Here is a 27,983-nt window from a genome sequence, read left to right on the forward strand (position 1 = left end):
CTAATGCACAGAGCATGGGAAATAAACAAGATGAACTTGAGCTCTTGGTACAGCAAACTAAATATGACATAATAGGCATCACTGAAACCTGGTGGGATGAGTCTCATGACTGGAATGTAGTAATAGAGGGATACAATCTATTTAAGAGAAATAGACCAAACAGGAAAGGAGGAGGAGTAGCTTTATATGTTAGGGATATGTATACCTGTGAAGAGATCCAGGATTTAAAACTTCAAAGCCAAATTGAGAGTATCTGGGTCAAAATTAAGGGAGAGAAAAACAACAGTGATCTCATTGTGGGAGTTTACTATAGATCCCCAAGCCAAACTGAGGACACAGATGATGCCTTCCTGGAACAGATGGCCAAGCATTCCAAAGGAAGTGAGATAGTAGTAATGGGGGATTTCAACTATCCTGATATTTGTTGGATGTCAAACTCAGCCAAGAGCATAAGGTCGAACAGATTCCTCACTGGCCTTGCAGACAACTTCATTGTCCAGAAAGTGGGAGAAGCAACAAGAGGATCAGCCATTTTAGATCTGGTCCTAACCAATAGTGATGACTTGGTTAGTGGGGTAGAAGTGGCAGGATCATTAGGTGGGAGTGACCATGCTCTTCTGGAGTTTATTATCCAGAGGAAAGGAGCAACCAAGCATACTAAGGTCCAAATTCTAGACTTTAAGAAAGCCGACTTCAGAAAACTTAGGGAAACGCTGGGTGAAATCCCATGGACAGTAATACTAAAAGGGAAGGGAGTTCATGATGGTTGGGAGTTTGTTAAAAGGGAGATATTAAAAGCACAACTTCAGGCAATACCAATGAGACGGAAACATGGAAGGTGCCTAAAGAAGCCAGGCTGGCTATCTAAAGAACTTTTGACTGAGTTAAGATTTAAAAGGGATATGTACAAAAAATGGAAAAGGGGGGAAATCTCCAGAGAGGAATTCAAACATATAGCCAGCACGTGTAGAGACAAAGTCAGAAAAGCTAAAGCACAGAATGAACTCAGGCTCGCTAGAGAGGTTAAAAGCAACAAAAAGGGCTTTTATGGGTATGTCCGTAGCAAAAGGAAAAACAAGGAAACAGTGGGGTCACTCAGAGGAGAAGATGGTGAAATGCAAACAGGGGACAGAGAAAGGGCAGAACTCCTCAATGCCTTCTTTGCCTCAGTCTTCTCCAAGAAAGAAAACAACGCCCGACCTGAAGAATATGGAGCAGATGATTCAGCAGGGGAAACACAGCCCAGAATAAGTAAGGAGGTAGTACAAGAATACTTGGCTAGTTTAGATGTATTCAAGTCTCCAGGGCCAGATGAACTACATCCAAGAGTATTAAAAGAACTGGCAGAGGTGATTTCAGAACCACTGGCAATAATCTTTGAAAATTCCTGGAGAACAGGCGAAGTTCCAGCAGACTGGAGGAGGGCAAATGTTGTCCCTATTTTCAAAAAGGGGAAAAGAGAGGACCCAAACAATTACCGCCCAGTCAGCCTGACATCAATACCAGGAAAGATTCTAGAGCAGATCATTAAGCAAACAGTCTGTGAGCACCTAGAAAGAAACTCTGTGATCACTAAAAGTCAGCATGGGTTCCTGAAAAATAAGTCATGTCAGACTAATCTGATCTCATTTTTTGACAGAATTACAAGCCTGGTAGATGAAGGGAACGTTGTGGATGTAGCCTATCTTGATTTCAGCAAGGCCTTTGACAAGGTGCCCCATGATATTCTTGTAAAGAAGCTGGTAAAATGTGGGCTAGACAATGCTACCATTCAGTGGATTTGTAACTGGCTTACTGACCGAACCCAAAGGGTGCTCATCAATGGCTCCTCCTCATCCTGGAGAGTAGTGACTAGTGGGGTGCCACAGGGTTCTGTCTTGGGCCCAGTCCTGTTCAACATCTTTATCAATGACTTGGATGATGGGCTTGAGGGCATCCTGAGCAAGTTTGCAGATGACACCAAATTGGGAGGGGTGGCTAACACCCCAGAGGACAGGATCACACTTCAGAATGACCTTAACAGATTAGACAACTGGGCCAAAGCAAACAAGATGAATTTTAACAAAGAGAAATGTAAAGTACTACACTTGGGCAAAAAAAATGAAAGGCACAAATACAGGATGGGAGACACCTGGCTTGAGAGCAGTACATGTGAAAAGGATCTAGGAGTCTTGGTAGACCACAAACTTGACATGAGTCAGCAGTGTGATGCAGCAGCTAAAAAAGCCAATGCAATTCTGGGCTGCATCAATAGGAGTATAGCATCTAGATCAAGGGAAGTAATAGTACCACTGTATTCTGCTCTGGTCAGACCTCACCTGGAGTACTGTGTCCAGTTCTGGGCACCACAGTTCAAGAAGGATACTGATAAGCTGGAACGTGTCCAGAAGAGGGCAACCAAAATGGTCAAAGGCCTGGAAACGATGCCTTATGAGGAACGGCTTAGGGAGCTGGGTATGTTTAGCCTGGAGAAGAGAAGGTTAAGGGGTGATATGATAACCATGTTCAAATATATAAAAGGATGTCATATAGAGGAGGGAGAAAGGTTGTTTTCTGCTGCTCCAGAGAAGCGGACACGGAGCAACGGATTCAAACTACAAGAAAGAAAATTCCACCTAAACATTAGGAAGAACTTCCTGACAGTAAGAGCTGTTCGGCAGTGGAATTTGCTGCCAAGGAGTGTGGTGGAGTCTCCTTCTTTGGAGGTCTTTAAGCAGAGGCTTGACAGCCATCTGTCAGGAATGCTTTGATGGTGTTTCCTGCTTGGCAGGGGGTTGGACTGGATGGCCCTTGTGGTCTCTTCCAACTCTATGATTCTATGATTCTATGATTCTATGATTCTATGATTCATCCATCCCAACGGCTGCATCGACGTAAAACAGCTATTCAACTGTTATTTTCTCTAAGGTTATTTATATCCCACAGAACCTTGGATATGCAGGGAAGAATTCAACATAGTTACTAAGCTTGCCTGATGGAATGACTGGCCTTCTCCTTCCCCTGCATGCTATTGTGGGGGCTCTCCTAAACCTACCCCAGAGCCAATTTGGGGGAGCATGCATGGAAAGGAGGGGGGGGTGTTCAGATGGAACAACACCGAGCACATTCCTGCGAGAAAACCCCTGTAAAGGAAGAGGTACACTGGTTTCCCACCATGGTAGCTAACGAAATTCTATGGCAGTTGCCCTTCCTGGGTTGTATCCAGTGGTGTTTGCGTGTGAATGGGACAGAGTTCTACTTGCACAATGGGACTTCTCCATCCTCTTCTCTCCCTTTCAGCTCTCTGCTCTGGAAGATTGACAGCACAAGGGACTGCAGAGGAAGGGGAAGTCCTACATTTCTGAGCACAGTTCAAAGTGTTGGTGCTGACCTTTAAAGCCCTAAATGGCCTCGGTCCAGTATACCTGAAGGAGCGTCTCCACCCCCATCGTTCTGCCCGGACACTGAGGTCCAGTACCGAGGGCCTTCTGGCGGTTCCCTTGTTGCGAGAAGCCAAGTTGCAGGGAACCAGGCAGAGGGCCTTCTCGGTGGTGGCACCTGCCCTGTGGAATGCCCTCCCATCAGATGTCAAGAGAAAAACAGCTATCAGATTTTTAGAAGATATCTGAAGGCAGCCCTGTTTAGGGAGGCTTTTAATGTTTAATAGATTGTTTTAACTCATTTTTCTGTTGTAAGCCGTCCATAGTGGCTGGGGAAACCCAGCCAGATGGGCGGGGTATAAATAATAAATATTATTATTATTATTATTATTATTATTATTATGCAAGCAGAACTTCGTTCACATAATGTTGGATTCAACCCATTGCCTCCACTCAGAGCTGCTACCACTCTGTAGCACATGTGGAAGATCCAGGCGCCTCTTAACCCTCCAACATACTTGGGGTCGTAACAGGTGCAAAATATGTAAGAGGGTTGAGACATCTGGATCTTCCACATATGCCACAAAGCAGCTATGAGGGGAGGGTAATTGAACAGGGATTCACTGGCTGCCATGTGGGGGTAGAAAAACTTCTGTTGCTGGTGAAGAGAAGAGGAAAACCGGGGCTGCTGTTTTTGGCAGGAGCCGCATGTTTTCCATAATGTCTTATTCTGGCCAAAACATATCAGCGGTTTGTGAGAACCCACACAGAAATTAACACTGGGTTACTATAGACCACAAGTATCGAGCCTGTGCAGCTGTACTCAAGCAGTCACCCTTAATTTAAAAATCATATTTTTACATTAAATAGGGGCTCATTGTCAAATATACCCTATTTAATTAGGGTATAGCTCACACACTATTCTGAATTAGTATAGTGGGGTTTCCCCCCCCAAGTATATAAGTATATACCCAACGTATATAGAGGCTTTAAAATACTACAGTATTTCCAGAGTATTAGAGAAGTGTTTGCTATAAATACAAATAAACAAAAACAGCAGGAAAAGAGATAGATTTAGCCAGGAATATCCAAGCAGCTTTCATGAATTCCATTTGGGTTCATACTCAAGCCCCTGAGTGAAGGAAGGCAAACTGGCAAATAACTCAAGAAGTGTCTTTTCTTTCCTTCAGGCAAACACTATATCCTACTTGGGCCTAAATGCACTCTGCCACCCCCGTTTCCTGAACTGGGATCAAGGAGTCACCCATTCCTACTTGATATAGGTCAGCGCATTTCCCTCAGGGAAGTCATACGGATGGCGCTTCCTGAAAACGTGGCCTACTCGGCTGCAGGGAACGATCTCCAAGCTGCCTCCACACATCCAGACGCGGAAAGAAAGCTCTAGAAAAGATCAAAGACAGCAGAAAAAGAAGGTGAGAGAAGAAATGTGAAGGTTTTACGCCTTATTTTTGCACTCCCACCTCACCTTGTACATGACTAATACAATGAGAAACCACAAAGGCAAGAACAGGTAAAGTGATTTCTTAAAGCAGAGATGATGCTTCTTGCTGAGGGGGGAAATAAATGCATTTCCAACTGATTTCCCCTCCCTGGTCCCTCTGATCAGGATAGTGATGAGCTTCCTGGCCTTTTTAGGTGGAGTCTTGGGACCCCTCCAGACATCCTTTCAATTACACATTCAAGATTATTTTGTGCGTATGATGCTATCAAAGTGATCACATGTGATTCCACGTTCAATACTTTTTGTGCCTGCAGAAGGTTTGCGGTGGTCACACTGCTTCATTTCCAATCAGTGCACATCCAGTAACTTCTTGCTGAAATCCTGTAACTTTATAACCCACAGATGTTCTAGTGTATTTTTTTTATCCCACTTCTGTTGTCCCGTAGTCTCTCTGGACAGCAATAACGTGGCAGCATTTGGGGAAGCATCGCAGAACAAACTAAAGCAGAACAAATCTACCACTAATGCACTATTATTGTGTCAAGAACATGTTGTAGAAAACACCCACAATAAAACACCAGTCAGGAGGGGCCTTCCTGTAAGCTATCAATATGCATGGCATTATGTCGTAACAGTGACCAATTAAGATTCCAACAGACTTGTTCATCAGAGTAAGTTTTTCTTGATATAAATGAGCGGAGTTCTACTCCTGCAATGGGACCTCGCCTTCTTCTCCCCTCCCCCAGCAGCCTCCTGTGCTTCCCCCCAAATCTACTTGTGGGGTGTGTGTCCCCCAACCCCCCAGAGCACATGGGGGCATGCAAGAAGCTGCAAGGGGGAGGAGAGGAAGGAGAAGTCATGATGCCAGAGACAAACTTGGTTTACACAGTTGGATACATTCCAGAGGGTCTAAAGGGAAAGACAGTACATATTAGAGAAGATTGTTAGAGTAAGATGAAAAGAATCAATTTCAAGGGCTGAATCTGTGTGAGAGTACAAAGCGAGGGATAGGAAATGGAAGATGAATGCATGATCTTAAGGGCACTGGTGAAAATAGGCATTGAAAAACATTGTGGTATTCCAAGCAACATGTTTCACATTTGAAATTAAAGAGATGCCAAAAGATTGCGGGAATTCTAGAAAAACGTGTAATCTGCTTTAATCACTGCTTAGGGGGATGTCTGCACTGGTCAATGTTTGTGCTTTTTAAAATATCTGGACCACTAGAGCTTGTGCAGGTCCACACATATTATGGGAATCAACACTGGAACGGCAAACACCTGGAAGCATAACGGGCCAAAGAACCTGTCTGACACCTTCCCTTTTCTTAAAATTGGAGTTGTCTCTCTTTATTGTACAACCTTTCAGTAAAACCCCAAACCCACTACTGATTCACTTGCTAAGCAACTCAGTTTCCTACGGCAGCATCTGACTCTGTTTATTTAAACAGATATATTCTCACCCATCCGCCTTTGCTTCTAGACGTTTCGCTGCCCTAAAGTAAAATTCACTTTTATTTCTTTGTTAATAGGATCAGAGGACCACCAGGGCTTTGATGTTCAAAAGCTCATTTGAATCACTGAAGAGAGGTGACCTTGCGAAAGCTTATGGGCCCATCCTCCTGTGCTTAATATCTGCCACTCTGGTCAAGCTCCCTATTTGAATATTTATTTGGAGGCACAAAGAAAACACCAGGGAAGGGGCTGCCAGATCAATCACAAAGGAGGGGAGGGGCTGTAGAAAGGGCTTTCATGGATATTTCATATTATGGATTGCCTTTGATATGTTCTTTTGTCTGGCCGCTGAAGGTCAATACATGATGGTGAAGACCAATAGCAGCTACTGCAACAGGTGAAGTAGGAAAAATAGACTTAGCACCATCCCCAACTGATATGGATCTTTGCCTTTACCCCAAGCCTCTTGTTCCTGCCAAGACCCACTATCATTGGAAGAGTGGCCCTTACCGGGAACTCCTGGGAGAGTTGGATCTGGCCAGCATGTTGCAGGTTTTTTCTTTTTTTAAAAAAGTAGGTGAAGACCTTTCTCACCACCCTTTTATGGTAATCTGGTTTTAATGAGCTGAGTTGGGAAACATTTATTTGCATCTTTCTTCTATCATTACTGATTTTGTGGTGTTTAATTAGGATTTAATTATGGTTTTTATTGTGTTTGAATTGGATTATTTCTATAAGCTGCTTTGGGAGCCTGCTGGCTGTAGCATGGGATAGGAATAAATAAAACAGACCTGTGGCCAATATCTTAACTCAATTTCCCCTCAATCTGGAACACTAGAGCCCTTTGAAAGCCCAATGTTTGTTTTCCAACTATGACCCAGAACTGTGTCCAGTTCTGGGCACCACAGTTCAAGAAGGATACTGACAAGCTGGAACGTGTCCAGAAGAGGGCAACCAAAATGGTCAAAGGCCTGGAAATGATGCCTTATGAGGAACGGCTTAGGGAGCTGGGTATGTTTAGCCTGGAGAAGAGAAGGTTAAGGGGTGATATGATAGCCATATTCAAATATATAAAAGGATGTCATATAGAGGAGGGAGAAAGGTTGTTTTCTGCTGCTCCAGAGAAGCGGACACCCAGCAATGGATTCAAACTACAAGAAAGAAGATTCCACCTAAACATTAGGAAGAACTTCCTGACAGTAAGAGCTGTTCGGCAGTGGAATTTGCTGCCAAGGAGTGTGGTGGAGTCTCCTTCTTTGGAGGTCTTTAAGCAGAGGCTTGACAGCCATATGTCAAGAATGCTTTGGTGGTGTTTCCTGCTTGGCAGAGGGTTGGACTGGATGGCCCTTGTGGTCTCTTCCAACTCTATGATTCTATGACCCATTTCCTTCTCCAAGCTCCTAGCTACCACCACCCTCCAGCATCATGGTCAAATCCGTAGCAGTTTTGTACTAATCTAACTTACAGTTTCTATGACATTTCCTGTTTCTGGACCCCTTTCAAGCTCCAAGTATGTTTCTGAGCACAATGCAAATGTTGGCACTGACCTTTAATGTCCTAAATGGCCTCGGCCCAGTATACCTGAAGGAGCATCTCCACCCACATTGTTCAGCCCTGACGCTGAGGTCCAGCGCTGAGGGCCTTCTGGTGGTTCCCTCACTGCAAGAAGTGAAGTTACAGGGAACCAGGCAGAGGGCCTTCTTGGTAGTGGCACCCGCCGTGTGGAATGCCCTCCCATCAGATGTCAAGGAAATAAACAACTACCAGACTTTTAGAAGACACCTGAAGGCAGCCCTGTTTAGGGAAGTTTCTTATGTTTGATGTTTTATTGTATTTTTAATATTTTGTTGGAAGCCACCAAAAACACATATGCATGCAAACCAGTAATAAAGGTCTTGCAAACGTGTTGTCTAAGAATCTATAGAGTGAGACTGACATATACAGTGGTACCTCTGTTTAAGAACAGCCCTGTTTACAAACTATTCAGTTTACGAACTCCGCAAAACTGGAAGTAGTGTCCCAGTTTGCAAACTTTACCTCAGTCTAAGAACGGAATCCGTACAGTGGAAGGGCACTGGCAGCAGGAGGCCTCATTAGGGAAAGCACGCCTCGGTTTAAGAATGGTTTTGGTTTAAGAACGGACTTCTGGAACGGATTAAGTTTGTAAACCGAGGTACCACTGTACATAGATCTGCAGAGCTTCCATCCCTGGTGGCTGGAAACAGATCCTCTCCGTCTGCAAGTAGTTTCTTAATGAGGGTGAAAGCCACAATCTACGATGCTCGCAACCAGAAGGAAACATTGTGTGACCAGGTGACCTGGGAAGAACTGAAGAGAGTAGACAACAAAAGTAGAAGTCACCATCAACTCACCAAAGTTCTCTCCTCCCCAGATGTCCATCTGAGTGTCATATTTTCCAAGATGGTTAAACCAAGATTTATCTATCACAAAGATGCCTCCTGCTATGACAGGTGTTCTAGGGGAAATGAGGGCAAGAAAGGATTTACACATAATATCAGGGAAATATATTTAAATGCAACAGAAACATACTGCATATATACAGCAACATGTTCCATCTAAAGTCATTTAGAAAGAAGAACCATCAGACTCCAGAATTTTCTATGAGCTGGTGCAGACTTAATTAGAGTACAACCTTGACTGTAGTTAAGAGACAGAAGCAAGTGCAAGATCACTCATGTTCTTGCCCCGCCCATATATGTACATACACACAATCACACACACAGCCGTTAACTGCAGTTACATTGGCAGCAATTATAACCTGGTTTCTGCATAACCAGAGTATTGTATTGTTTAAGAACCAAGCAAGTAAGCCAAACAGAAGACCCTGAAGCAAAATGCAAGTTGACCGATTTCCCACACCCATGCTAGAGGCACACCTAAAGATTCAGCTGGCAGTGCAAACAGGCACCTCCATTGCCCCCAACTGAACCATCTAATCCCAGTTGGGAAGATAGGGAAAGGCAAGTAAATGCTGCCATATTAATAATAATTATTATTGATAATAATAATACAGTGGTACCTCGGTTTACGACCGCAATCCGTTCCGTGGAGGAGGTTGGTCACCGAAGCAGTCGCTCCCCGAAGGTACGCTTCTGCGCGTGCGCGAAGCACCAATAGAGCGCTTCTGCACAACCACACGCTGCGTAGATTACTTCGCATGCGCGAGCTGCGCAGATCGCGTCTGCACATCCAATGCTGCGGAACCCGGATGTAAACACTTCCGAGTCTGCGGCGGTCGCTCCCCGAAGCGGTCGTAAACAGAGGTAGCCGTAAACCGAGGTTTGACTGTAATACATTTATATCCCACCTTTGTTCCAAGGAACTCAAGGCAGCACTCATGTTTCTCCCCCTCTCCATTTTAACTTCACAACAATCCTGTCAGGTAGGTTAGGCTGAGACACAGTGGCCGTCCAATGGGTTTCCTCATGGAGGAAAGGGCTATTGAAGGCTAATACCCATCATAGCTATGCCCTGCCTCCACAGCTGGAGGAAATAATGCTTCTGAACACCAGTTGCTGGAAACCACAGGAGAGGAGAATGTGCTCTCCTGCTTGAATCCTGCTTGCAGGTTTCCCACAGGTACTGTGAGAACAGAATGCTGGACTAGATGGGCCCTTGGCCTGATCCAGCAGGCTCTTCTATTGTTCTCATGCTCTTAAGAGTTTCATGGCTTAGTGGGAATTTGAACCCCAGTCACCTAGGTTCAACACCCTGACCACTACACTGAACCACAGCACAAAAGTCAGGCAGAAGAATGTACAGACCTTGTGATTGTCCCAATCAGCCAGGTGGACCAGCAGACACTAGAACAAACTTAATCATCCTGGATGCTTAAGACTATAGAAGTTGGGAGTACTGTACTAGAGACCCAACACCCACAAATTCAGGCAGACATTTCCAATATGAGTGGAAATCAGCTGATAAGATTATGCTTCAATCCACTTATAATTCTTCTTTTAATATGCCTTGATTTGGTGGTCCTTATCTCCATTATAGTATGTGTGGAGAGAGAATGTGTGTACAGTGGTCCCTTGACTTACGAAGTACTCGACTTACAAAATTTTGAGTTACGAATGAAAAAAAATGGCCGCACACTTACGTTTTTTTCGACTTCCAAAAGGAAAACCATTGCAGTTTAGATGGAGTTTTCTCGACTTACTAATTTTAGATGTGGTTTACTCGACTTATGAATTTTTCTGTTTCCAATGCATTCCTATGGGAAACCGCTTTTTTCGACTTACAAACTTTTCGACCTACGAATGTGCATTCAGAACGGATTAAATTCGTAAGTTGAGGAACCACTGTATATATATCAGAATTAATCAGGCAGTGAATATGTAGCTCACCACCACAGAATGTGCAAATGGTTTTGTTGAAACCTTGAGGAAAAAGGATGGCCTTGTGTTGGTCGCAGTAGACCCTATTCTGGTCACACGCCAGCTTGGAAAAGTTCATTGTTCCTGCTAGACAATGGTAACAATTTCTAAAATGAGGGCCATGACATCTCCCCTGCCTCAGAAAGGTGATGGCCGCAAATATTCATAACAGCCTGAAAAACCAATATACTATGCACTGCATATTATAGCAGTGCAGGCCACTCAAGCCAACAGATTGAGTTGCAAGTATTTGTCAGGAATATTAAAACTCTTCAGGGAACAATAGATATTGATTAACCGCAGCTCTTAAATGAACCACACATGACCTCTGAACACTTCCTGAGGTAACATCAACAAATGGAACAGCTTCTCATATCAGACAAAAAGATGAAGTTGTGAGCAAAAGAGCTTACCTGATGGACTCAGTAGGATCTGTTCTGGACAATTTTTGCTCAATGGGGATTTGCTCCCACTTGAAGTGAAGGCTCCAGTCAAACCCTAAAATGTGGAACAGAGTAGAACATGTTTGCAATTTCTCAAATACAGAGGAAAACCAGAAACTGACAAGAATTTCTGGAAAATGTGAAAATAGGCTTCAAGTCTCCATTTAGGATACATTGGGAAGAAGCTTAGAACACAGCAACACATGTTGTTGTTTAGTCGTTTAGTCGTGTCTGACTCTTCGTGACCCCATGGACCATAGCATGCCAGGCACTCCTGTCTTGCACTGCCTCCCACAGTTTGGTCAAACTCATGTTCGTAGCTTTGAGAACACTGTCCAACCATCTCGTCCTCTGTCATCCCCTTCTCCTAGTGCCCTCCATCTTTCCCAACATCAGGGTCTTTTCCAAGGATTCTTCTCTTCTCATGAGGTGGCCAAAGTATTGGAGCCTCAGCTTCACGATCTGTCCTTCCAGGGAGCACTCAGGGCTGATCTCCTTCAGAATGGATAGGTTTGATCTTCTTGCAGTCCATGGGACTCTCAAGAGTCTCCTCCAGCACCATAATTCAAAAGCATCAATTCTTCGGCGATCAGCCTTCTTTATGGTCCAGCTCTCACAGCAACACATACTGCTTAGCAATAATCAGATGGTGTTGACACTGCTTATTCGCACATGATCTCAGGGCAGCAGGAGACATGCAGACTTGTGTTAGCCAGGCCTCGAGGTATCCCTATAGATGCGCCCTGTTCCTTAGCGGTATTTATCTGAGCTCAATTGCATTCCAAATCTTCCAATGTGTGTTCCCAGAGAGAAATGCAATAATTAGTGCTTCAGCCTTCCACTCAGACTGTCCTATGCCTCATTGGCCGCCAAAGTTATGAGACGTTAATCAGCACTCTCAGTGGGATGACATGTATTTCCGGGAACAAAGTCTCTCTGTTCGCTGTAATTGGCTTTTCCCCATGCGCATCACATAAAATGCTGCCTGATTTACCATTTTTGCAAATTGGGTAGATCCTGTGGGAAGAAAGGTGAATGGCAGGAGCTGTATGCAAGTGGGCTCTGCAAAACTGAGCGGGAGGGGAAGTTGAGACCTGCTCTTGAGTAGAAACAGTGTTTTCCCCAACACTTGGGGGAAAGGGTGGTGGATGTGTAGATGCCCCCCCCCCCGCAAGAGAACAGAGTGGAGCAGCTGGACTTCTTGCATTTGGGTTCCTTGTCAAAAAATAGGGTGGAATAAAAGGACATTCTAGGGACTTATCAAATATAGGGCTTCCCCATATAAATCACTTAGTATGCTGGTCATCTGTATCAGTAATCTGTGGCAGGTGGCACTGAATGGGGAAAGACATTTGTGTTTTCCAAAGCAGATTCCTCTCCTTATTCAAGGAAATATTTGCTTTCCTCTTCCTTTGTTTTTTTGTTATTTTTATTTTTCTCTTTTACTACTCTTTTTTTAAAAAGCAAGTTCTTCTCTCCCCCCCCCAACAATCAACCCCCAACAAACATGCATAGATCAGCTGAGGAGGAGGATAGTGCGCATACAGCATTTTCTAAATTCAAATCTGGTTCTCTCTTTCCCTCCCTTGTGTGTGTATGTGCTAGGAATGTGTGTTAAGGGGGTTGTGTGTTTGTGTATGCTTGACCTTACCCACTGGTTGGAATACGGCCTCTGAGAGCTCTCCATCCAATAAATTCAGCTCTTGGGCCGAAACAGCTTCTCTAAGACATCACAGGCTTTCCCTCCTCTAAGAATCCCTTACCGCTCCATGTATTGCCTCCTCGATTAACCTACAACCGTCTCTAGGCACACCAGCCTTTTCCCTTGACACCAAAAAGTGGGTCTTTCCTGCGATAAATCTGCTTGGCAGCAGCAGAAGAGAAATATCTCCCCAATTTGCACCTCTCTTTTCCAGTTTCTTGCCTTGGCAAGCATCAATGCCATCACCTGCCTATGGGAGGGTTGCACCACATGACAGCTCCTGATTCATGAAATTCCCTCCACCTGTCAATCTCCCCCCCCCCCCCTTCCTGGCGGCACAGGATAAAGGCACATCTGTGAAGACTTAGGCCAATTGCATGTAAGCCTTTCTTTTTGAAATTTAGTCTATAACCTGCACTGTTGTGTAGAACATAGCCTGTTTTGTTTGATTTTGTATGCTGCTTTCTTAATTTCTATCCTTTCCCTTGGAGCCTGATAAAGCCTTCTCTGCTAGAGTATGTAGTTTGGCTGCCTTCTTCTGCTAAATGGGAGTAAGCAAGGAAAGGGCTGGAGCTTTTCCAATCACATCTGGTGATCAGCTGGAGGTGCCCCTCTTCCAAGTTAATAATCCATAGGCTATGGGTAGCTCACAAGCCCAAGGGGTAACTGCTGACCACAGGCTCATAGAATTGGAGAGCTGAACAGGACCACGAGGGAAATCTAGTCCAACCCCCTGCAATGCAGGCATATTTTTGTCCAATGTGGGGCTCAAATCCACAACCTTGAGATTAAGAGTCTCATGCTTTACCGACTAAGCTATTGTCAGAACTAATTTAAAAAGAAAGGAGACTGTGTGGCACTCAGCCAGAATCTCTTTCACAGTGCATATACAGTGGAACCTCGGTTTATGAACACCTCGATTTATGAATTTTCGGTTTATGAACGCCGCGGACCCATCTGGAACGGATTAATTCACTTTCCATTACTTTTAATGGGAAAGTTCGCTTCAGTTTATGAACGCTTCAGTTTATGAACAACTTCCGGAACCAATTGTGTTCATAAACCGAGGTACCACTGTACAGTATATTATTAAACTTCATTTTAAGGTGTGTGAAATTACATATACAATAGATGGATCCACAGTATTAAATGCAAAACGAGAGATAATGTCATGGGCTTAAAACAAGCATGAGCTTCTTTTTAGAAACCACAAATTAAGGGTGTTTGGTCTATAAGGTTGAGGAATAAGGATGGGGAACAGGGAAGGAACTGACAGAGAGGTGATTTCCCCCCATTCAGTTGTAACTTGAACCCCCTTCCAAGATTCTTACTGTTTTCATAGAAGTTGCCAATGCATTTTCAGGTGTTACCCACAACAACTATGAAAGGCTAAATGCTACTCTCTCTCTCTCTCTCTCTCTCTCTCTCTCTCTCTCTCTCTCTCTCTCTCTCTCTCTCTCTTTCTGTGTGTGTGTGTGTGTGTTTTAAAATGTGAAAGCTGGATTCTGCACAAACTGTACAAGGCTGTACTCCATAATCACAGCCATGAAGATTTGCAATTACACACATATACACACTCTGAGCACAGGCTCAACTGCTGATGAAATCCTAGGCTTTTATTCTGGCATATTTGGCATCAAGATCAAAAAGAACCAGCTAGGTTGGGCCTATCCAGAGGGAGGGAGACTTTTCTTAAGAATTTACTTATTCACCTTACCTACCTCCCCTCAAATCTGCTGATGCTGCTAAGTAGGCAAAATTTTCCAGGCTTATCACATCGATGATAGGACTCACCACTCGAGTATAATCCTGAAAGAAAAGACAAGGAAGGAAAGAAATTAGAATTTTGCCAGGAGGGAGGGAGATTAAGCGTCAGGAAATCAGAGACCATGAGATTTATGCACATAGCGGAATGAGAAGCATATTTGCATACTGCCTTACTTTCTTAGTCCCAGCACGGAACCTGGAGATAAGGAAGGGACAAATCTGTGGCTTTTGGGGGAGATTTTAACCTCTCAGTGTTTTTTTTTGGGGGGGGGGGGGCGGTTCCAGCTTAGATTCAAAGGAACTTCTTCCACAATTAACAGAAGGACAAGGAGGAAGAGGGGGGGTGGAGATTCATAACACAATGGCTACTGGTAAAATGTCTGTTCTTGATTTTCTGGTCACATATGCAGGACATGTTTTCAAAGGGCTATTGATCAGAGTCACTATCAGATCATACAGGTGTACTGTTAAGCTTCTTTGATTTCCTACAGTCATCCTAGGAAAGCTGTTGACAGGCTAGAATTATGCAGGTGGGAAACTGATGCTTCTGACAGAAGCCATTTCCCTTTCTGATTCCACGAGAGAACTTGATGGAGAAAGCCCCCCCCCCCTTTAGCACTTGAGATGCACGGTCGTTTAAAGCCATTTTATCCGCATCCTTCTCCTGATTTTGCTCATACCGGTAGTTTCGTGAAGTCTGCTTGCTTAGGCAATGTTAATTGTTCCACTGAATCATCTTGCAGGGAAATCTGTCTGTCTCTCCAACTGTTCTTATTACTTCTGTGGGTGCATCCATACCAGATGTTCCCAGAGATTCATCCCAGGGACAGCTGGTGAAGTCTATCTCGTATCCCAAGTGGTGTCCCTAACTAGGGCTTTAATTCCAGGTTTCGTCACTGCAAAGTGAATGCCTCATTAAAGAGATACTCAGTTGCCCTGAAATGGCCTTGGTAATTAGGAACATTTACTCCTAGCAAGGTTGCTGCTTGAAGCAGCCGACAATGGGTGCTTCCTGGCGGTTGCTATTTTGGGGTGGGATTCCGTCACATACCATTAAATTCAGGCTGCACAATTATAGTTGATTGGGTTGGTTTGTGCAACAAACCCACTTCCCCAAAATATCAGACTTTCACAATAATAAAGGTGATGGGGAAATGCACTGGGAAATAAAAAGAAAAAAGGTAAAGGACCCCGGTTAAGTCCAGTCAAAGGCTGTTGTAGGGTTGTGGCACTCATCTTGCTTTCAGGCCAAGAGAGCCGGCGTTTTTCCGCAGACAGCTTTACGGGTCGTGTGGCCAGCATGACTAAACTGCTTCTGGCGCAACGGAACACCATTATGGAAGCAAGAGTGCACAGAAATGCTGTTTACCTTCCCACCGCAGTAGTACCTGTTTATCTACTTGCACTGGCATGCTTTCGAACTGCTGGGTTGGCAGGAGCTGGGATAGAGCAACGGGAGCTCACTCCATCACAGGGATTTGAACCGCCAACCTTCTGATTGGCAAGCCCAAGAGGCTCAGTGGTTTAGAACACAGCGCCACCCGCTGGGCTATAGCATAATACTTGCTGTGGTAAGATGCCATTTAACCGACTCTCCACAAACAGATCAGAATGAATGCTCATTAAACAGCCAATGCAGTCTTATCTCCCGGTCAACAAATAAGGACAAGCATTCAATAAACAAGCCATTTGGAAGCATCCTATGCCAGGTATGTACTCACAGGCACATCTAATCATGGATAGACAGCCCAAGAGACTGCAAATTTTGGCTCTAAGGGTGGGAAGAGAATGGCACCTACCCCCTTAGGAGTGAATAAGGTGACTGTTTGCAGGAAAGTAGGACTGGTATCCAAGTTTGGCCTGGCTACTGAACTACCGAGGCCCAGCCCTTTGGAGCTTCTGCTCATAGTCATTGCAACAAGCTTGTTCACCCGCCTCTTGCTCTGGCCCAGACAACCATGGAGACAAAGGAGGATCAGCAGATGTCACTGCCTGCTTGCTCACTGTCAAGCAGGGAAGGTGCTGAGATCTCCTACTGGCAGGCAGGAACATCCTTCAGCCAGAGAATCCATTAATGACGAATCATTTAAGCAGGCTCAGGACTTGGGTGAAGAATCCCTGTTGTGCTTTTTAACACATGCTGCCTGCAAAATACAAAAGGCAGCGCAGAAGCCTATGAAGTGAAGACAATGGGAGTTTGCCCCAGGCATAATTTTTGAAGGCTGTGCTAGAGCAGGCACAGCCCACAAGGAAAACCCATCGGGAGGGTGGTTAATTTGGACAGTCGGGGGCTGCCTACCTTTAGAAGGGGTGAAACGAGCAGGCAAAGGGGTCAAAAGCTGTCAAAAGCTGGTCTCCCTGCAAAGTGGTTGGAGGCCAACAGACAAGACAGATGTTTCATGTCTAGGCAGTAGAAGCCTAGGGGTCAGAGATAGCTGGTGTTGACAAGCTCCAAGAGATCTAAATTCTAACCAGCTCACAGCACATCAGAGGCAGCAACTTCAGAAACTGCGACCTTGAAAATGGTGTGGGAGAGATGGCTGTGGCAAAGTAAGGGAAGGGGCCTAGACCCTAACTCTTTGTGACACTTAAGACACACGTGGATTTTTGAGAATACCAGGCATAGCGGGAAGAAGGGAATTGCCCTCAGAAACGCAGCACATGGTCCGGAGAGGTTCAAGCCTCTCTTTCCCGAGGGCCATGATAGTGCCTCCAACAGGGCAACTTACACTAGGAAGCGAGCGCCAAGTGGTGTTTTCCTAATGTAAACTTGCCACATGGAAGGGAGCAGTTTTCACTAACATGCTAATTTTACTAACAGGCTTCAACCAGGGTGGGGTGGGGGGAACCTGCTGCCCTCCAGATATTGCTGGATGCCAATTCCCACCAGTGCCAACTAGCACGGCCAGTGGCAGGGGATGATGGGTCCCGTAACTTGCAGCAGAACACAGATTTCCTCCTCCTGACTCCTAGCTTAAACTTGCCCTCACCAAACACCACATTCCCAAGGGCAATCACTTGCCACCTTCTGCACTAGGCATTTAATTAAACAACAACACAATGTAGTTGAGAATCACATCACCTGCATCACATATAGTTAGGCTCTGAGATCTGGGTGCAAAGATGAAATGAGAGGGGGGAAATGTCTAAAGCTATGGGGTTTGGGGGTTGTTGTTTTTCCATGTGTCTAGGTATGTTAAGCCTACTAGTTTATGTTAGTTTATATCATAACTGACATTGTTCACCCCCCCTCACCCACCCAAATAATCCTGGGAATTATAGTTGGGCGACAGTGCTGAAAATTCTTTTAGAGGCTCCAAGCTGCCCTCACAGAACATCAGTACCTGGGAGAGGAAAGGGCTGGTAAATATGCTCTACTATCTGCAGCACAGATATATAAGCAAATGTGTTTCTTGGCACTGAAACAGGCGTGCACCTGACAACGAAAAGGTAGGCCTGCAATAGAGAAACTCAAACACAATAAACTTCTTGAAATGTCTGGACTCAAATCCTTCTCTGCTGCTGAGCTGTCCGGGCACATTTCCTTCCGTGCAAGAGCAGTCAATGAGCTGCCACTGCTATTGTTGGTCCTGCCAGCAGCATGATTTTATGAGCAAATATAAAGCAGACATTTATGGGCTACTGAGAAGGAGGATTTATTGAGCCGGGGCTTTTTAAGTCACCAGTTCTAAGGTTTCACCTTCTTCCTCCCTTTGGCATTAAGCTGAACATACATGTAATTTGCATCTATAGCAGTTCCTCCCACCTGCCTCCTGGGCCCTGTTAACTACCTAAAAGCTTTCCCTCCTCTTCTCTTGTCTTCCTGAGGAGAAAGCAGGCCTTAAATGCGGCAGGGAGATCGGCCCTCCCCTCCCAGCTCCGAAACGGCAGAGTTTTCAGCAGCACTGTCACATCCTTTCGCTGACCCTCTTGGCACAGGCAGGATGAGAACTGCCAACTCAGCTGCATCGTTTTTCTCTCTCCATCTACCCTGGGGGCTAGCGCCTCCCCCCCCCACTCCCAAATGAATGCCACACAGTGCATTATTTATTACACAACTCCGGAAAAAGGACTCCCATCTTGGGCTATATTTCGGTGTAACGAATGCATGTGGGGAGAGGGAATTCAGTCATAGGAAGCTCTGCTTTTCTCCCTCTCTCGTAACGCTAGAGCTCGTGGACTTCCAACGAAGCTGAATGTTGGAAGTTGCAGGACAGATAAAAGCAAGTACCCCTTTGAGCAGTGCAACTATGGAACATGCTCTCATGGGAGGCAGTGATGGCCACCAACGTGGATGGCTTTCAAACAGGATTAGACAAATTCATAAAGGAGGGAGCTATTGATGGCTACTAGCCGTGACTCTGCTGGGAGGCAGCAATGCTTCTGAATACCATTTGCCAGGAGTCACAGCAGGGAAGAGGGCTCTGGTGCTCAAATCCTGCTTGCAAGTTTCCCACAGGCATCAGGTTGGCCACTGGATGCTGGACTAGATGGGCACTGGCCTGATCCAGCAGGCTCTTTTCTATTTGCAGTGGCTATAGTCAGCCCCACCGTCATAGGGGTCAGGAGCTGGTAGCCAGCCAATAGCAAAGAGGGTGGCGTGAAGCAAGGCCAGGAGGCCAGGCTGCCCACACTTACCTCTTTCACTCTCTGAAGCATCGGCTGCAGCCATTCGCTGTTGACTTCACAATGGCTGTCCAGAAAAGTAAGGATCTCGGCAGTTGCCGTATCAGCACCTCGCACACGAGAACGGATCAGTCCTGGAAAAGTGTAGAGAAGAGAGCTGATAGCATAAAAAAGGGAGAGTGGAAAAGAAAAAGGACGGGACTATTTAAGCCGATATGGCCCTCACCACTGAGCCTGAACCCAGTCTGGAAAGCATCTATATAATCAGTATCATCTAGCAGTGCCTGCAGCTGAATTGACACCTCCCTTCTGAGCACTTTGCCCAAGAAGAGAGTATTAACATTGGAGTGGTAGTTGTCAGTGACCTCTGGGTCCAGGGCAAGGCTTTAAAAAAGAAAAGAAAAAGGAGTGGACACCCCACCTAAAGGGCGGCAGGTGGCACTCCTTCATGCTGCATCAACCGCCCCCTGGACCCACCTGGCCAGTCTCCCTTGGCTAGCTTGAATCAGCTAAAATGGGTAAAGGTCAAAAGGGCAGGTGGTTGGCCAAACAGCCGCAAGCAGTTTGTCCACATCATCAGCTGCAAAAGCTGGAACTGGCCCCCCTAAACCAGACCAGATGGCGCATTGGATGCATTTTTTTGGACCTCTCCCGACCACGGCATTTTAAGTAGACTTGCAAGTTAGCAGTTTGATCCCCTTGAACATTCTCCTTAGCTAGGAGAGGAAGTAAGCTTGGTATGGCACCCAAAGACTTGAGGACAGGTGGGGGAAATTACAGGTGTCTGGTTTTCCTAAAGCATCATCATCCTGACATGGCTGAGACATGCATTTATAAGCGTCTGCATTGCAGTTCTTTTTGCTCTGCTCTTGGCTTACTTTACCATGCAGTGCACCTATCCCTTTGCTCACAGTTAGGTTCATTCAGGGGCAAACAGGCCCTGCACAGGGATGCACAGAGTGCCACAATTCTCACACTTCCCCCTCCTGCTTCCCCGTTTTCCTCTCACCATGGGAAGCACTGAGCTGAATTCGAAAGGGCAGCTGTGGTGACTCCTTTTTAGAGACGTGCAAAACACCCCTGAGAAATGTCACCTGTCTTGTTAAAACCCTTTTAGCTTCCCTCAGAAAACCCTCTTCGGACATTTCACCACAAATTTGCATGGCATTTTTGTTTTCCGTTGTTAGGGTGAATGCAGCTGGGGCAATGAACCCATTAGGATGGCCTTATGGATTCAAATGGCCTCCAGATAACCTTGGGAGGTTCTTTTAAACACTGATTTTGCCAATTACTTTTACTGCAACCTTGGGACAGGATGTTGGCAGGCGGCTGACACAAGAGTTCTCAGGCATACTTTTCCCGCCTGCCAAGGCACAGGCCTCACCATGGCTCAGTAGAGTGTTCTGTACAATGAGGCAACAGGGATGACAGCTTGAGTGCAAATAGAGGAAAGCCGACAACAAATCTATCTGAACACAGCTTAGAGGCCACTTGAAGACCTGTTCCATGGTGCTATTTCTTCTCGCCTACCATTGTGTCTGTGCAACCTTACCCAGTGGAGCTTTTCTGAGCTTTTATAACTTATTATTATTATTATTATGATGATTATTATTATTATTATTCCCCGCCCATCTCTAGGTGGCTTCCAACAAAATATTAAAAATACAATAAAAAAACCTAACTCTCCTTCCTTGGATTGTTATGAATCCTCAGGCCTGCTGCAACATTTCTGCAATGTTCTTTGTGGACACAATCGCTCCTCTCTGCTCTGACCTTCACTCCACTGCAGACGGAGTCAATAGCAGGTGCATCATCCTCTGGTCGGGTTTTATTGGATTAGTTTCAGCTTTTAAAATCCAAAGATGTAGACAGAATACGTAGATCTGCACATACCACTTTGTCTCAGTCTGACCTCTGTCCCCAATTCCTAGATTTAATAAGCTGGGAGAAAGTGATGGTCATCTTGTGGAAGATAATCGAAGGGGGTCTTTGTACCAACTAGCCCTGTGGTGGGAAACCTGTAGCTCTCCAGATGTTGTTGGACTCCAAGTCCCATCAGCCCCAGCCACAATGGCCAATGGTCATGAAGGATGGGCGCTGTGGTTCAGCAATATCTGGAGGGCCACCATCCCTGCTGCAGCAAGACCATTGCTAAAAGAAGCCCTCCTTGGATTCCTATGAATTGGGGAGGAATATCCAGTTTATTTTCTAGCCAAGTTGGCTGAACTGTATTGTGGCCAAATCTACAGTTGCATGTAGTGCTTCCCATATCTAGACCCGTTTCCACCTGATTCCTAACTAGAACTCGGGACTGAGACTCTCTTAGTTTATTATCTGTGCAAGGAGAATTACCAGGGAGTGTAACTCTGCTGATTGTTTTGAACTTACTAGATTTTTTTTTATCACAGCAATTTTCTGAATCAAGAATATGGGTTAGGAATAGGAAGCTCTGCTTTATAGTAGTTCTGCTCCTAATTGCTGGAAAATTCCAGCTGATTGCTGTTCCTCCCCCATGTGCTTCCCTGTGGAATACAACAGACGTCTATCCTTTCCATCATACTTTTTCACAGTGAAACCACTGGGAGAAGTCGTGCTGAGTTTTGGAGCAGATTTTTTATCAGTGTACTGATGGCACCTAGCTCTATTTATCTTTTCCACCTGAATAAATTGTGGTGCTTTTTTTGCAATTGAATCACTGCCTGAGGTTTGCAATGGGGTGAAATGCGAGTGAATATATTGAAATTCAACTCAGACAAGACAGAACTTCTTGCCGGCGATGGCTCTTCGTCAGATGATGATGGCAATGAAACTAGATATAGGAAAGGGACCTTGTTGGTTCAGAGGAGGAGGCCCACAAGTATTAATTTGTGCTACCATTGGGTCCTTCTAAAAGTGAACGATTCTTGCAAAATCGGTCATACTCACCTTCTCGCCGACTGTTGCGAAGACACTTGACCTTTGGTATCTTGGTAAGGAGCTGGCAATCCTCAGCTGAAGAGAAGAGAAAACAGTTGGCGCCAGTGCCTAGTTTGTTTGGCATCGACATAAAGCTGCAATTAACTCTCCCCATGTGTCTCAACAGAGGGCAAAGCTTTGCTTTCATTTATGATATTAATCAATTTGTTGATCCCAAAATAAATGGCTTTAATCCCATCGCCTCAAGTTATCACCCAAAGAAGTCTGCTCACCACTCAGCACCTCCTCCCCTGCCTCAAAGGTTTTAGTCAGCATTTCTAAGATCTGTGGAGGCACACTACACACTACACTGCAGCCATGGGTTGCAAAGTCTAGCAGATCCTTCTCCTTCTCCAAGCTCCTATAGAAAAGGGCGAGCTTTAGAGTAGGAGAGAAGGGAGTGCTTAACCTTTCCTCTGCGAGCCTACTTTCACTCAAATTTCCCTCCCAGCGAGGGGAAGAGGAGAAGAGGGAAAACAACTGGCAAGGAAAAAGTTAAGCACTTCCATTGCCACTGTGTCTTCTCTGAAGCAAATCATTCTTTCAGCGTACGCTTAAAAGCAGGGGTCACCAGCTTTTTGGAGGCCCTGGCACATTTGCACACCGGAGAAAATGTTGTGGGCACCCCACACACCCCACAACCAAGCATGGACTGCAACCTATTTTATTAGCTACTACAACAGAGAGCTGCTTTCAAACCCAACTGCAGGCAGGAGGGAACCTGCCTCAGGATATAACAACACGGCACATCAGAAAACATGTGTTTCGCAAACACATATTTGGAGGTTAATGGTAAAGCAGGGAGGAGAAACAGCATGGAAGAAATGGCAGACTGATTTAGCCCCCAAGACTCCAAACCCACATTTCCTTTTTAGCTCAGCCAACTCCAGGGCTGGAAATATGCCTGCTTGTGGAGAAAATGGGGGGAGGGGGAGGTTGTGAGCAGAATCAGCAGGTGGAGGAAAAGTTCAGCTCCCCTATTCATGCCCTGACTTTGCCAGGCAAACGCCACTCTGATCCCTGCGTCACCATTACTACAAGACAAAGAGTTAGGGTCCTTGTGTTTACTCTGTAACATGTAGCTCTGCCTGTTGACCTTTAGGAGACACATGAAAGAGACTTATGGCAGAGGGACAGGCTGGATGCTAAGAAAAAGAGAGGGAGTGAATGCAGTGAAACAAGAAAAGAGTTGAGAGAGGAGCAAGACATTCAGACTCAACTCTTTTATCTGTCAAGATAGACACAGCAGGACATATCATATGGCTCTAATGCAGAGCTGCCAGTCTACATGCCACATAAAATGAAGCACAGTTGGATAGGATAGCTATTCTTGGATGGCCGTAATGGGGATTAGACGAATTCAAAGAGAATAAGGCTACCTATGGCTACTAGCCACTATGTCTGTGTAGTGTTGGGTGCAGTATGTGTCTGTAAACCAGTTATTGGGAATCGCAAGTGGGGAGAGAGCTGTTGCACCCAGGTCCTGCTTCTAGACTTCCCATAGGGATCCTATTGACTGGTCTGAGAAAAGGTGCTGGACTAAATGGACCTTTAGTCTGACCCAGCAGAGTACTTAAGTTCTCTCCCATTGGTTCTGCTCATTCTGGAGTATTTAATACAACAATACTGTAGATGATACATATATTTCAATGGCTGACCACTGAAAAATGGGCTTTCAGAGGTCTCTGGAACAACACATTCCAGAGACAAAACTTATCTCTCTGTTCACCACTTTGATACTCTCTTACTACCCAGCACCAGCAGTGTTTCGATTGTGTGCTTTGAGAAGCCCCTCGCTTATCATCTTCCCACAGCTTCAGTATCCTGGCAAGACACACAAAGGCTACCAGCCAAAGTACTTTTCTTGGCACTTCTATCCTGGAGCGTCTCCATTTCTATAGCTTCTTGCCGCCTGAAATATTGCTCTGGTGAGGGCAGTTTGTCATGAGCTATATTGCTGAGATGCAGTGACAGGAACACTTGATTAAAGGATACTGAGATATTGCTGGACATGTGCTCAGCAAGGAAATCCACGTACAAAAATAGCCCATGAATCCATTTTAGGTAATTCACACTCCAAGAACACAGCAGAATCCCATTCCAGTTATATTAGCAACATCCATTCGAAGGGCTTCATTTGAGATGCTACCTTCATAGGTCTGATAGCAATTCCCATATTGTTGAAAGCATATGTTGAAAGGTGGTTTGGAAATACTGCTAACGAAATGTAAATAAAAATAATGCTTAGAGAAAGTGGAGATTTGGAGAGTAATTCTGTATCTATTTGGGTACAGTGCTTTATAATTGCATTGTACATGAAAACAATGAAATGTATTCCAAGACTATCAAAATGCAGCATGTGCACAAGTGAATTTCAGGGTCTAGGTATCTGATATGATGTGACATGGCATCTTCTGACACATCGAGGAAAGCGAGGGAAGTGAAATGACCTCTTTGGCTTTCCTGCGAAGTCAAACCTCCGGAGAATCACAGCGCCCGCTGTGGCTGCAGAGACCGTAACTTCTAACTGCTGCCTCCTATGTTGTTTTCTCTGCATTAGCAGTACCAAAGTGACTTCTCTGGAACATAAGCCTGAGCGGCGTGTATGGAGGTCCTGGGCTGCCCAGACCACAAGACCCCGCTCTCAGCCTTGCTGATGTGGTCCAAAGGAAAGCAGAGCAATACATTTGGCACCAGCTCGGCTGCAGGAGTCGACAGAAGGAGGCATACAAGGCGCCATCCAACAGTTTTGGAACTGCACTCTGGATTTGTGCAGGATGTACTCCTAGCCTTTCCTTCTCCCAAATACGTCCCACAAGGCAGCGGATACAGATTGTTCTTCAGGGTTTACTCCTAAAGTCTTTCTCACAAATGAGTATAGCCACAAGGCAGCAGAGGTTTAGCATCTGTTTCCCTTCTCCTAGATGGGCTACCTTCCCAGGTTGACGAGCCCCATCTTCCCCTTCGCCTGCTGCATTCCCAATGGAAATCCTTCCAGCTGAAATTAGAAGCAGGAATTCTTCTATTGGTGCTAATAGGAGCTTTACTTGCAGGGCTAAGAACAACTGGGGGGGGAGATTTTCATCATGACTGGGGGGTGGGGTGGAATTAAACCTCCCTTTCTTGTGTGCCATGACCCCAGTGAAACCCCCCCCCCCCCCATTCCTGCTGTTAATGATTTGTTTTCTCTCTCTTTTGAATACAGACATGGGCTTGTATCCAATGCAGTTTTAAGTAAGCATCCTGTCACCGCAAGGGTTTCTGCTTGCACCTTTACCTGCTCTCTTTCCCCATGCACTCCCAAAATTTGTTCCAGAGGGTTACAGAAAACCTCAGAACAGACTTAGGGGCTGCACAGGGGAAGGAAAGTCCCATTGTGACATGGACATTGTTGCATTGGGGGGGATGGTTACTTAGTGCTGCATTCGATACAAGCCATGATTGTTAATGACACATTTGGCCCTCACTTTGGTTTTACAAAAATTGAAGAATTGAAATTTCCTAGCCACTTCTTTTTATTACTGGAGAAAGTCACTTAAAAGTCCACCTTCAAAGCTGGAACAAACATTTATTCTCTTGTGCTGTTTTTCTCAAGAAAGGATAGTGCCTCTTGCAGCAGAATTCCAGGTGCTTATTGTTCTGGCATAGTTTTGCTGTATGAAAACCTCAGCAAGAATTTGTGGATAACAGTCTTAGTCTGCCAAAACCACAGTGCAGCATACATTATCTCCTCCCCTTTGAACCTATATAATTGGGGCTCCTAGCTGTGCACACCACTTGTTATAGTTACAATAATGACCCACAAAATGGTGGTTAATGAAACCAAACTGAGCATTCTGGCTTCCTGGGCAGGGTTGTCACACTGAGAATTGACGGAAAGACACCATAACAAGAGAAAATTGGCTAGTTTCTTTTCCTCAGGTGGAAATTAAAACAAAGCGCAACAAAGCTTTGCTCCTGCCTTTGTTCTCGCTCTTTTCCTCAGATGAAAAAGTGAGGAAACATCCTGAGCGGAGCAGAAAAAAATGTATACAGCCACATGAAAATGAATAAAAAAGGAAATAAGATAATTAGAGAAACAAAGAAAAGTAATACTTACGATCGGAGCTGAAGTCATCCACTAAAATTATTTCCTGAATTAGGTTGACAGGAGTGCGGTTCAGTACACTAAAATGAATAACAAGAACATCAATTAAAAATATAAGGGTTTGCCTTTGATATTCTAAATAAAATAAGCCCTCTTTAATAGTCATGATCCGCCAATGATCCCTTTCTCGCCTGCAAAAGGCTGCATTTTTCTGAGAGCCGTTTCAGCAGATTAGACAGCAACAATTGCCACTTACCGTAAGTTCCCCAGGAGCAGTGGTTTGTGGCCTGGTGCAACCATGGCAGAGCCGGGCGCCATCTTCCCACCATCCTATGTGGCAGTTGAAGGGGGGGGGAAGGCCCCTCTTCCTGTGGCCCCATGGGTTCGCAGGAGCCTGCCTGTTAGAATGGGCCAATAGCAGGCCGCCCATGGGACGTGATCACATTGTCAATAAAAGAGAGTCGCGATAAAAGCTGATAAAGGGGTCCTAGGGGGGGTGCTCATCCTGATGCCCCAATGGGGGCTGATGGGCCTTGGCACCCCTCCTGAGTGGTGGCTCTGGCAGGATCGCCCTGATTTGATGTACGTCATAGGGTCCACCCAGGGTTCACCCAGCCAAACAATCTATCAGCAGTCAGGCTGACTGATTCAGGATACATAGCCAATGCCTATGTCAAAACCTACTTACATCTGTAATCAATAAAGTTGTATGTAGCCTATTCGAGCCCAATACTTTGTTCTGTGTTCATTCACCATTCCTTTCTGGGTCCCCGCTGGCTGCGTGCACCTTGCGCCTGAGCCCACAAATTAAATCCTAACTCGAATGAGTACATTTTCTTACCGAATGTGTGTTTTCAAAAACCTGTTTGTTGGGGTGTCTATTCAAAATAATTTTAGATGTATACTTTAAAACCTGATTTTTGACAAGGTCCTGTGAATCTTCCATATGAAACAGATTGAGTGCTTTTCCAATCCAGAAATTTGTGACTGCAAATCTGGCCTTGTGACAGCAAATCCCTACCCCTCTTATCTTTTGCTTGAAAGGGAAAGTCGTGGGGGGGGGAGGGAAGAGAGATTTAGGAGCACTGCTCATTCTGCAGATCTCTGGGAAAGGATGCCTATCTAGTTATCTATGTTGAGCGTGTGCCCTCTCTGCTAACGGAAGTCGTTGCAACCAGATACAAATATCAATTGCTGAACTATATTTCAAATCCCTGAACTCTGTTTCTTAATTCAAATGGTTGTTTGTTACGGACCCCTCCATATGCCCTCTTTACTGAGCATCCATCATGATTTGTGCTCACGCTATTTGTGATGGTTATACGTGATTGCACTTTCAATACTGTAAGGGGGAGAGATTACAGAGTACCTCCCCCTCTCATCAGAAGCAGTTCGTCCCCAAGCAGCCATGAAAGCGCGGGGTCTGAAGGGGCTAGTCAGGAAGCGGAGGGAGAGAGCCAGGTCTCTGGCAGCATGGGAGAGCCCCTGCTCCACAGGCGGGAAAGGAGAGAGACAGAAAGGGGGGAGAGGGAAAAGACGGAGCGCAGACCCTTTCCCCCGGGACCGGAATTAAGGAGGAGGAGAAAGGGGAGGAGATTCGCTGTCCCGAGACTGCTATGTTGGTCCAAGTCACGAAAAGGGGCAGTGCCGGATTCTGAGACGGAGTAAGCGGACCTGAAACCGACAGCTCACCACACTGTAAATAACGTGCACCAATTAAGACTCTTTTAA

At 45.3% G+C, this 27,983-nt stretch overlaps 1 protein-coding gene across 1 annotated transcript in view; it reads right to left on the bottom strand.

The window, feature by feature from the left end:
* GALNT16 (polypeptide N-acetylgalactosaminyltransferase 16) overlaps window positions 1–27,983 on the bottom strand; it is a 168,490-nt gene that overhangs the window by 26,617 nt on the left and 113,890 nt on the right. The window contains exons 4-10 of the mRNA XM_035113536.2: window positions 26,265–26,332; window positions 22,136–22,201; window positions 19,223–19,344; window positions 14,539–14,626; window positions 11,086–11,170; window positions 8,648–8,751; window positions 4,634–4,760 (exon numbers count right to left, since the gene is read on the bottom strand). Coding sequence (XP_034969427.2) covers window positions 4,634–4,760; window positions 8,648–8,751; window positions 11,086–11,170; window positions 14,539–14,626; window positions 19,223–19,344; window positions 22,136–22,201; window positions 26,265–26,332 — 660 coding nt within the window. The remainder of the gene's footprint in view (window positions 1–4,633; window positions 4,761–8,647; window positions 8,752–11,085; window positions 11,171–14,538; window positions 14,627–19,222; window positions 19,345–22,135; window positions 22,202–26,264; window positions 26,333–27,983) is intronic.

The sequence above is a fragment of the Zootoca vivipara genome, chromosome 1 (genome assembly GCF_963506605.1).
Source record: "Zootoca vivipara chromosome 1, rZooViv1.1, whole genome shotgun sequence".
NCBI lineage: Eukaryota > Metazoa > Chordata > Lepidosauria > Squamata > Lacertidae > Zootoca > Zootoca vivipara.